The 11,961-nt window shown below is 39.6% G+C and overlaps 1 protein-coding gene across 2 annotated transcripts; it reads right to left on the minus strand.

The window, feature by feature from the left end:
- Nucleotides 1-9: 9 nt before the first annotated feature.
- Nucleotides 10-11,961, minus strand: LOC143460505 (zinc finger SWIM domain-containing protein 5-like). Of its 2 annotated transcripts, none has more exons than XM_076958028.1 (22): nt 10,888-11,961; nt 8,103-8,172; nt 7,761-7,920; nt 7,447-7,639; nt 7,082-7,203; nt 6,467-6,605; nt 6,058-6,207; nt 5,524-5,700; nt 5,178-5,330; nt 4,956-5,084; nt 4,449-4,543; nt 4,215-4,323; nt 3,959-4,073; nt 3,411-3,673; nt 2,927-3,096; nt 2,638-2,748; nt 2,357-2,513; nt 1,727-1,862; nt 1,468-1,610; nt 1,208-1,330; nt 891-1,042; nt 10-798 (listed from the first exon to the last, which is right to left on the minus strand). In XM_076958028.1, exons 1-22 carry the CDS (start codon nt 11,408-11,410, stop codon nt 673-675), a joined length of 3,516 nt encoding a protein of 1,171 aa, XP_076814143.1. In that variant the 5' UTR covers nt 11,411-11,961; the 3' UTR covers nt 10-672. The 2 variants fall into 2 exon arrangements, with proteins under 2 accessions (XP_076814143.1, XP_076814142.1); XM_076958027.1 differs by having other exon boundaries at nt 4,956-5,087.

Here is an 11,961-nt window from a genome sequence, read left to right on the forward strand (position 1 = left end):
AACGAAACACAACGTTATAAATGGAATTTATTAAAAAAATTTTCTAGTTTTTCTGTTAACATGCTTGGATTTGTCATGACTGCTGAAACAAACTACGTCAGCGTAAATAAAATGATGTAAATACAACGTCAAAGATTAAAAAGTTTAGTCAAAGCCTGAGAGGAAGAAACGCCAAACAAAGACAAAATTTAAAGCATCATAATGGAAATCGACACTTTATAAACTAAAAAGAAGTTGAAGCCTTTTTAAAAACCTGTGTAAGGTTATATCTAATATTGAAGATTTCATCGTTAGGTTGAAGAAATACCATTTTCAAAGAAATATTATTAAAGAAGTACAATTTCATTTGCACAAAAAGAAAGAAGATTGGCATGAGAGCTCATTTGTCGATGAGTTTAAGTTTAAGATGAAATTCATAGCACAATCAAGAGATAACTGCAAGTTGGAGAAGTATTCAACTTCCAGGCTCGTGTAGCAAGCAGTGGCAATTGGCAGCTTTGATTGCACAAACGAATATATCAAGCACAATGATTTATTATGACTGTAGCCTTTCAATAGACTTGCAAGGTTTGGAGTACGATTAAATAAAGCGGCTACCTTGCGTACTGAAAACGAACTTCGAGAATGGAACAGAAATTGCGGAGGAACTTGAGAAAGTGGCTCGGAGTTGGTTTATCCGAAGCGCAGGGTAACCAGGTTAAGCAGCTTTTTCTTTCCTTTGTAAATTGTCTTCAAATTCGCGAGTAAACGAGAAAATTCCGTATAACCATCCGGTGCCATTAGAAAAGTGTCTCTGGCCTGGTCAGAAAGAAACAATTTTTGTTTTTAACAATGAAAAGAAGTAACGTTTGAACCACGCGTTGTTGTTAGAAATAGTTTAAACAACCAACCTTGTTTAAAAAATCAATAAACTCTGTGTAATGTCGTGGACTTATATGACTCAGCTTGCTGTGTATTGTACTGACGTACGCAGATATAGCTGCTTCCAGCAAAGGGCGCAGCGGAGGTCTGTCGGCGCGTAAACCACGATTGCCATAGCTTCCTGTAAGCCAACAAAATCTTTCAAATATACTGCCAACCAATCAGATTTAAATACTGGTCAGTGAATCGCTTATTCCCATCATTTAGATCATCCCATCCATTTACGATCATTTTACAAGGTAAATAAAAACAAACCACATTATTGAACAATTTCAAAGCAACTAACCTGCGCAGTTTGGAAGTCTTCCGCTTATACTAGACGTACAAGTTCTCAAGACATCGGAGAGAACAGAAGCGCAACGTACTTTGTTAACAATAATGTTAATCAAATCTTCTAATTCCTGCATGCCTGTTAAATGAATAACTCTTTGTTTTCAACGATGGATAAATGTCAAGTTTAAGGCAGTCCATGCAAAATACACCAATACAGTAAGTACGAGAAAGAAAATTATCTCCTAAAACAGCTATATTTTGCAAATCACTAACCAAGCGACTGCGCCAACTGCGTCGTCCACAAAAGGTCATTTGCAGCGGGATGAGCATCATGATTGAAAGGCACTCTGAGTCTTCGGGTCGCCGCGTAAGCAACCGCAAACGCTCTGGCGTGAAATCCTCGCTGATCAAGGTACCTGTGCGATTCATAATAACTAGGTTTAGGGAGTATATTCTCCTGTAGTGCATGTCTTCGCAATGCGACATAAATTTAAAACAGACTTGAAATTACATAAGAACTTTTCATATTTACCGTGCGGTCGTGTAAAGTTGTCCAGAGTCGATTCGTCTTTTGTTTGAGGCATCAATAATCACGTGATATACATTATCAAATGCAGCTGTGAAGGTCTCACTTAACGTTAAGGAGCACAAAGCGCAAGATTGAGGGTCTGTAAAGCAACAACCCCCTTACTTAGATGAAGCCAAGCTGGACGCTAAACTCACATTTCAAGCTATCATCAGGTCGATGGGCATCACTTAAAGAATATTACTCATACAAAGGATCTTTTCGGCGCCACTTCAAGCGCAAATGGGAGAATTATGGGACTGCTTTGATAAAAATAAATGGTCTTACAAGGACCATCGAATGTTCTCTATGATAAACCAGGTTTCATTAGAGATTTCGACCAAATGCTTCAGCGGGCCCTTTGTTTATAAGGCTGTTGGCCATTAAAAGATAGCACTAAAACGGCTCTCACAAGCGTTTTATTGTTGCGAAAATCAAACACATACCAAGCAGGTTGCCACTCATAAAATCACTCCAATTAAAGAGCATTTTGAGAAATCCTAAAACCTTGTTACAATATATAGAGTATAATAAGAGGAAACTACATTATTTATGAGCGCACAAGCAGTAGATGAGATTGGAATTCAATTTCTCTACCTTTAACGGCGCACTGGACTGCCATCTGGCACACATTCTGGTACAGTTCTTCCCTTTGCCTGGGGTCAAGATTTAACCTCATAGCGGTGTTTGCTGATATGACGCAGCTGGCCACCATTGTACATGCTTCAACCGGTGTAAATAATGTGTACCAACTCTAAAGCAGAACAGGTACATGTTTAAACAGTTATTTATTGAAAATGTACACGGTTGATTTTTCTATAAAGAAGCCAGGAAGGACGCTTAAGCAATGCAATCCAAATACTGGCTCGTATTCTTACTTTAATGACGGACATCAGAGCACTTAAGCCAATTTCTGTTGCGCATGTCACCAGCCAGCCGACCATTTCCGTTCGTCGCCATGTACCACCTTGCATGGTCATTCGTAGAACCTTAAGTGATATGGATCGGTCGAGATTATAACAAGCGTGTCCACAAATAACTAATCTACTTAGCTATATACAGTTGCAGGACAGGCCCTATGCCTGACACATATAGCGCCTTATTTGCTGTTGTCCGTAATTAAATTTCACTGCTGATATCATTAAAGTATTGGGGGATCACATATACCTGCATTGAAAGCTGCATGGCAACGTGTAGCATGGTTGGATCTGGGGCTGTTGCGCCGGTTTGAAAGGTAGCGCATTTGAATGCGTCATGGGAGAGCTGGAAGACGTGAGAAGTATTACGGACGTTTCTTTGAATACTTTCCACGACCATTCGTAGCAACATGACGTCACCTATTCATTAAAGCATTCAGTTAAGCTAAAACGTTGCCTCAGGAGCAACAAAGCGTTGGAAGCTACAACTCCTACGCAGTACAGGAAAAAGAGCCGAAACAATAGAAGATATAGTTAATTATCTTCACATTTATTACTTAATTAATCACTAAATATATTTATTAGTTTAAAAGCAGATAGCTCCACCTGTTCTCCACTGTACTGATAGTGGTTACGCACGGTATCGACTATAACGTCGGTTAACTAAGTAGCCTACATGTTCTTGCACAGTTTACACATATAGAACTTCGCCATCCAATGTAATGATATGCTACCTTTAGCCGATTCCAAAAGTGCCGAAGCCAAATCGTACTGACGCGTTTCTATATCTCCCATAACAGACCACGTAGCCGAATAATTCAAGTTAAGTTGTGGAGGACTGGATTCAAAAATGCCTTCAGCATTCTCCCGATTTCGTTCGCTGCGGTGTTCGAGCCGATGCACAGGTGAGCGGGTAGCCCTGTTTCGGTTGTCGCTGCATTGTGACTGGTCATTAGTGGTGTCTAAAATCGGGATTCTCATAGCTTGGACCCCAACTCTGTCAAATAGTAGAAAACAATGTAACGCAGTTAGCATACCGCTGAATGCGGTAAATTGTTACCAGTAAAACTTAAATCTAATATTAAGATGCTTTGAAAACTTTTTATTCAGTTTTACACCTGAAAACCTTCGACATTGATATTGCAAGGCAATTAACATACTACGCCTTTTTCACCGCATGTCAGTATACCGTATACAGTATAGTTATTCACGTTCCACTCGAACTCTACAGAGTGCACAGATAATTACAGCAATAACCAAATAAGAGACAATGCAAACTCACTTGAACGCTAATTTCCTGTCATGGGAATGCAAAGCATTGAACAAATAGGTGGCGAAAGAATGCATTGGCATAGACTCGCGATGAACATGCTTTCCAAAACCGCTGCGTGATCCACCTAACATAGATTGCATCGTATAGGTTCATATTGATTTTACACAGTATCTCTTACAGGATATTGCGTTGTGTTAAATACTTTGTTTAACGGTGTTAAACATGTTTATGGGTGGTAAATGGTAATTCTACAAAATTAGAATACCTTCCAGTAGAAGATTGGTAACGTTGCGCAAAATGGGTATCAGGTCTTCCTCGGGTGTCAATTGCTTTATATAGTCTATCAGTTGTTTTTCGCGGGCCAGCATCTTTTCCTAAAACAACGCGAATACATGCTAAACATTTCATCCTGCCCACCGCTTTGCCAATTAGTGAGGAAAAAGTTGAAGCGAGACGTTAAGACTGCAACGCAATAGACCAAGGATGAAAATTATGTTACCTGGGCTCTAGTGGTCCTTGGCATGCATCGCTGCTCGCCGACAGCTAGCAGACAAACCTCAAACGCTTCACGTCTGAGTGATTCCTGAGAGCAGCCTAAATAAAACATTTGATTAAAGGGGGGAGATAGGCTTGTAACCTGGTAATAAATGTTTTATTGAGACCCTCTTCAAAAGCCCTTATTCAAGTAACCCATTGAAAGTTGCCCTATCCAGGAAACCCCCCTGTCGCCCTGTTACAAAACATAAGTATAAATTATGGCGCCGTCCAATTCAACTCGCCATTGTAGGGTGCTTATTTTCCAAAGCTTTAAAGACTGTGATTTCATCGCGAAGCAAATAAAGATGTTTTTATAGCCGCCTAAGTGCGAGCCTGGCCATAAGAAATGCAGTTTTACAGCATCTGATGACCATACACGAAGTGTTGGGAACAAAGGCACCACCACGCAAAAACTTTGCAATTAATGCTATAAGTAAGGAGGGCTTGCAAAACGTAAAAATGCTTTTACCTTCCTCTTGTTTTAGAACCTCCTCATCGCTGGCGTCATAAGAGCTGGTAAGGGTCTCGAAGAGTATACGAATGGGATTTAGCGGATGGCCAACCAAACCGCAACCATTGTTGCGTTCGACAGGTAAAGCTTCTGACAAAATTAAACGGTAAATTTTTGTCCGAGTTGGAAAAGACGTATATTTGTATTTAAACATTTGTGAACCATAAACAGTGCTGTTACCTTTCTGCTGTTGACATTGTTGATAGGTTTTATATTTGTTCACCGTGCTTTCGCGTATTGTCCGTGCTATGGCGACAGCTAAACGCACAGCTTCTATTGTATAACCGTACGACCGTAACGCTTCGACTCTCGCACACGCGGTCGGGATGTGCTCTGTTAAAAAATCAAGAAACAACATTTCAAATCAATTTTCTCCTCATGCTTTTGGTGCGCTCGATCCAATTTACGCCCCATTTCTTGTGAAGAACGTTAAGTAAGACATAAACGTTTTTGCACAGATTGATATAACCTTTAACAAAAACAAGAAACCACTGTGTTGGTGGCGTGATTCACATGACACACATACCGTGCCACAACGGCTGGCCTTTCGAGTTAAAATTAGCAGAACCTCCAGAATGATGACTAATTTCTTCACCAGTTATTCGGCTCGACTTGGTATTTTTTCCGCACAAGATGACGTTAAGATGCTGATCGAGCCAAGTTAAAGAGCCGGCCTCTATAGCCCGTGACAAAACCGTTCTGTCTATATAACAACAAAGATGAAGACAAATGGCTTGGTAGAGTCACGGTGAGGTAGCAGATAAGGGCAATCCTTATCTTTTAAAGTGGTGAAAAAACAACTCATTTCTCGTTTAATCACGCTGTTTAACGAAAGCTTTTAAATACCAAGGATGGATTACGTCGCTTCAAAATGAAACTCGGAGTAACTAAATGAGGTGAAATCATGAAGGTGTTTGAAAACCAACGTTTTAAGCCAAATTGTATAATTTGAAAAACTCATCTTGGTTAAAAGAGAGCACAATGAAAAAGACAAACATTACCCTGTACGATGAGTAGGCTACAGCCATTACCGGTCGTTTATTCATACTGGGAAACTCACCAGGGGAAGATGACCGGAAAAGTGAGAAGTCTGCAGAATCATCCTCAGAGGGACATTGAGAGTCCGAGCTCCACGTTTTCAATTGCTTAAGAAAAGATTCTTTCTCTTGTTGATCGCTTGGGTACAAAATAACGCAGATCCAAAGAAGACCTACAAAGACACACATGTTCTCATGCTGATATTATTATTAACTATTCCGGGTACTTTACAAGTTCTAAAGAATAATAGGCACACCTTTCCCCAGTCAATAAAATGATACGCAGCGAAACTTAAAATAAGCACTTCAACAGGATGCAGCCATTTTACTAATACTTGTCAATTTATCTGTTTAAACATAGCAAACCAATCTTTAAATAGAATCATCTTTCAACGAGAAGTCAATAGCGTGATTGTGCACGGGATTACTAACCTATTTCGTCCCACAATTGACTGCACACGTTATTCGACTGTTGCGAGCGCATGTGAGAACTGTGCTGGAGAAGTTCTTTCGTGATAAGTGTCAGTAGCCTGGCCCCGTTGTTGTCTCGAACTTTCATCATCTCTCTAACCTACAAGGATAAAGAGAAATCTTTACACAAGTTTGTATTTGTGCATTTAAATATATGTAGATTCTTTTGTCGAATTTATCGCATTCTCAAGAAAAAAACAAAATCAATATTGCTTCGTGGCGATATTTGCTTCTATTACAAAACGTAAAGCAAACAAAAAATACTCAACCAACAAATAGCTTGACTCACAAGTATACTTTTACACGAGTGCTTTAGTTTGGCGTTGTAAAAACATCTACTTTTTATTATCTTCGAGCTGTTGGTTAAATTGCACAAAAAGCCAAATTGAGTGGCAACACAACCGAGCACAATACACTTCCTTGGCCAATTTACCAACGTTTCTCCAAGAGCAGTATCAAATTTAAAAGGCGCCGAGCGAGGATCATTAAAAACAACCCAAAGGGAGTTTTCATAGCTTTGTGGCGAATCAAGCAAGCGTAAATTATACTGGCACTTTTGGCAAGTACAGCTCTTACCTTTCTCATCATGCTGTAGAGTTGCTGAGCAGATGATTTACTGCTGCACTGGGCAAGTAAGCCCCGTACGTGCTTACTCACATCGCTATCGTCCAAATTCCATCTGTCGTCGTCTTGAAAACCTGAGTGTTTAAGAAAAAGAGTATTAGCCCGGAGTAGGTTCAATCACAAAACCTATTAGCTATAATACAAAGATATCAACGCAGAAACAGTAAAAGAATCCATCCATCACTTTCCATGCCCGAGTAAAATTGTTTTCTCTAAGTTAGTGTAAAGTTATATAAGCATTATGTTACCAGCAACCGCACGCTTTGAAGCTATCCAACTTCATCAATAATATAATCACATGCACCCGCTGCACTCACCTGCCCCGGCGGTTGGGTCGGGCGCACCGTGAACAACATTAATATGCGATCCCGGGTCGCAAAACCGATCGGCAATCTCCTGGGCAGTGGGCAGAACATGTACATGGCGGGTCAGCAAATACTGAGTCAGTTTCTGCAGTTGATCACGATTTAATTGTTGCAAAGAGTCCGAAATAGGCGCCCTTATTTTCACCTGGAAACCAAATTAGATTCTAACCTTGTTTTTGGTCATTTTACATGATAAGAAAACGCGCTGTAAACCAATGGCATGAATTATACAAATAGTAACCCACACCTAGCGCCTGGTAACTTGCCTTAGTAGGGTTGCGCAATCGATAGATGAGCAATGCGACAATATGACGACAAAAGAATATTGCTTCACCGTCTTGACAGTTGCATGTTGATGACGTCACCTTACATCGATCAAAGGTGACGGCGACATTGTAAGTGCGGGTAGTCAATTTTTTCTGAAAACTGGAATTCAAAGAAACAAATAATGAAACCGTTCCTTTCATTAGCCCCAAATATTGACTTGGTAAGTAACCTAAATTAAAGCTTGGCGTTTACAACAAGGTATTATATATCATATACGACAATCATACTGTATAAAAATGAAGCTGATAGGGAACAAGTTCTTCTAAATATCTAAATATCACCTGTGCTCTGTGAACTGTTGCTGGGACGAATCATTGGTTTTATCTTGAACAGCACCACTTAGATGGAAACCTAAAATTTAATATACACTATAATGTACTCCAGTGGTCATAAACAAATGGCTGTTAAATTGGTTCTTTACTGATATCTTCTTTTTGTATAACAAATTAAGACTAAATATAACTTAATTTGGTGGAAAATGAGTGTTCACAGCAGGGGCAGCCGATATTAACCAGCCAACAACACAACAGAAGTTGTTTCCATTGATGAAACTCACAGACGAGGACTTTCCACGGGTTTCGTGGGTAAGGGGTCACTCGGGAAACCAAATGCAAGCTGCGATGAAATGATCCGACATTTCATCACTGGCAATACAGGGACGAAAAAATCGTCCGTAACGAAGATCAGCTTTCTACTAAGATGCAAACGACCATGTTATATCATCATTCACGGCAGTTCATCCGTAATGATCCCATTGTAAATCTACATACTTCTTTAAGGTTTACTTTCGGCGAGCATACGTTAGAGCACGAGAGTGTTTAAACCCATAAACGGCTACAGAAAGGCGAATTTAAACAAAAATGCGCTTTTGTTATGACAAATCAACACCGGGGAATTGTCTCGGGGCGTCAAAGGTATATTCTTTTTCCGATATCGAGTCCCGATAACGACCCAGCTAAAGCGGAAAGCGTTGATTTAGCGTATGTTTACAAAATTATCTTATATTAAACCAGCACAGTTAAGAAAAGTTAACTTGTATGTGAGTCACTTTACGGGTTGCGCAACAGACTGTTTGCGTTGTTATACAAACCAGTAACTAAACCTATGCCTTTCGTCGAACACAAAACAATAATGGTTATTAAGACAATATTTGTACTGATATGGTGCACCGGATGCCTTTGTTCCCAAACTTCCGTGTGTATGTCATGAGGGATGTACATATACTACGTAATACTTGTCATCATGTTGTGTGGTGATTACTTGCTGATGTTTCGCGCTTGTTTCGGTGTTTGGTAATAACCACGAGAAAAACAGTGTGCCGAAACATATGATATAGGCTATGCTGTACCATACGCAGGGCTTATATTAACGCTAAACAACGTAGCAGTTTGTTAAAATGTCTTGAGTTGGAAGATATTGCGTTCTTAAAGCCGGTGTTTATCACAATACTGTGTTTCAAGTGGTCTGTGTAATGTTACCAAAACGTTGAGTTTATGAAAAGAGCCATTCATCTCTATGCTTTCTTTAGAAGAGCACAAAAAAAGAAGAGAAGACAGGACCCGAGCGTCTGCTGAAGCATAACCGACGGCATGCATCACCTCTCACAATTCATTTACCTTTGAAAGACATGGGAGATTTCCTCTAAATCATCTTGTAATGTGTTGCGAGTAACACTACACCACACTTCCATTAAATACTTGGTCCAGGGGTAAGGAAAGGAATATTACACGACACAAACAAGTGGTTAATACATGGGGCCTTATTCGTATTTTTGGCTCTCTATACGGGGAGATGAGGAAAGGACATGGAACAAATGCACTTAAATTGACTCTATTCAGTTTTTCCTCCGAAAAGAAGTAGGTTATAGCAGCACTTACAAGTTACAACACACAACTTGGGGAAAGATGGTACGTCTGGTACGTGAAATTAATTGTCCCACTGCGACTGCACTCGCCAATAGACGTGTGTAATTCAAAGAATATAATTTTGAGAAGAGTACAAAACTGATTTTAAATTTAATTTGCAACACCAAATCGCCTTAAAAAAGAGGTTACGTTTATGATCAGTCATGCAAAGGCTTTGTAAACACGCGGTTGGTAACTATGCACGGCATATCGTATTAGAGACGTGAAAATTTACGCTCCACAAATTTGTTTAATTTAAGATGAAAGCTTGATTTAAAATGACGATTGCACAATTAGGAGCGTCGTCGAGAAGAAATACGAGATGTCGTATCAAACAAATATAGATTGGGTTGCGCGAAAACGGCGAAAATCCAATTGCTCTAGTCTGACCTTAAAAAGTAATTGTGTTTAGTCAAGTCATATATAACCGATCGCATGTAACTACAAAACCATCGTAGTCACCTCTTTTACCACTAATTGGTCTTTTGTAGATGAACGTAGAATTATTGTCATTCAAAACGGGAAGTGCCCTTATAACATAGGAAATTGACCAAATGAGTGGCACGCATAGCCTATAAGCTCCTTAAAAATGATGGAAGACAGATAGACGTTTTAACCATTTTTACGTTTGTTCCAGTCACACATTTATATGTAAGGCCACAAGCATATTGAAACCTTTTACTGGAAACCACCAAAGTGTATGACGAACAACGCGTTTGTAAAACCAGCGTGATATTCGCAAGTTTGCCAAAATTCATCAATAAAGGAACAACTAGCTTAGTTTCCTGTACGTTATTGGACATAATGGCACAGCAGCTAATTGTGACGTGACATACGGGAGGCGTAATTCAGATCACATGCTGATGCAATGAATGGTTTTGTTGCTGGCGGGCACACACCCCACGCAGCCATGAATAATAAATACGAAACCTGAAGTATAAAAAACTGCTATCGACAGGCTTAACGCCGAACCCCTGTAGCTTATCAAACAGCTGTGTAAATTCGACGTGACATGCCTTTACAGAGTTGAAACGATAACGGTGTGAATATGATTGAAACTGGCAATTTACTTGTAGAACAAATATTCGTTTACGCCGCTTACAAACCAGCGCTAAACAAACAACAAGCATTCTTTCTGTTTGGAACTGAACACGATTCTCACCTATTTGCATCGGTTGCTGTACAGCACCGTTATTCGTCAGGGCTATTCCTTGTTTAAAAGTGGTCTCTTGACCATCCAGATTGGCACTGCCAGCATGGTCCGGACGCAATCCTGGTCTATGACCCTCTTGATCGCTTCCTTGACCGCGTTGCTCGGACGGAACGGCTGTTTTCTTGCCAAAGCTATATTCGTCACTGTCGCATGCCAGAGCACTATATCTCTGAATGTCGGCTTCCGATCGAGGAAAAGACCACGTTATGAACTTCATTACCACGGGTTCAGGCACACGAGTATACCTTTCTTCGACAAGCTGAAATGGTATTTTTGAGGCAGCCATTTTAGCCGAAATATCGGCTAAAGTAGCTGGGCAACATAAACTGCCTTGTTTACATGTATGTGTATGAGGTACATTGCTTTTTAAACCACTTTTATTTCTGGTTTGTCGAAAAGGTTCTTCGAATCTTGCATACTTGCTACGACCTGGGTAGCAAGATGAATTACCAAAGTCATTAACCCGTTTCATGATAAGAACATTTCTTGGAAAGAAGTCAAACAAAACAACCTTAAACCTGTACGTCTCTACAATACCAATAACAAAAGTATTTAGTATAACCTATAACTGTAATCATCAAATATAAGGAAATGTAATGCGGCAAAATTGTAACCTAGCAATCGTTATTCTACAAATTTTCTCAAAATTTAAATTTTATTCCCACTCTCCTGATGTAGTTAACCCAAATGGGTTAATGAAACGTCGGCAGAAAAGGAAGTTTTGTTTTTCACCAGTTTAGCCTTATATTTGATGATTATTGTGCCTGGTGGCAACTACAGTATATATTTAACTATAACGTTTCTATGGCTGTATGATATTGATGATAACCCATAGAAACTTTTACTGCATCTAACCCTTCAGTACTCCCGGACACTGACCTAAACATCTATCAATAAAACACACTGAAAGCAAATAAGTAATAAAACTATAGGAATTCATGAGTTTAGAAAGATTGAACTGCTTTAAACCTAACCTAAAGTAATTTCCGTCTTTTCTGCTCATGGTCCTTACGCTACATCTCC

Source organism: Clavelina lepadiformis, chromosome 5 (assembly GCF_947623445.1).
Source record: "Clavelina lepadiformis chromosome 5, kaClaLepa1.1, whole genome shotgun sequence".
NCBI classification, from domain to species: domain Eukaryota; kingdom Metazoa; phylum Chordata; class Ascidiacea; order Aplousobranchia; family Clavelinidae; genus Clavelina; species Clavelina lepadiformis.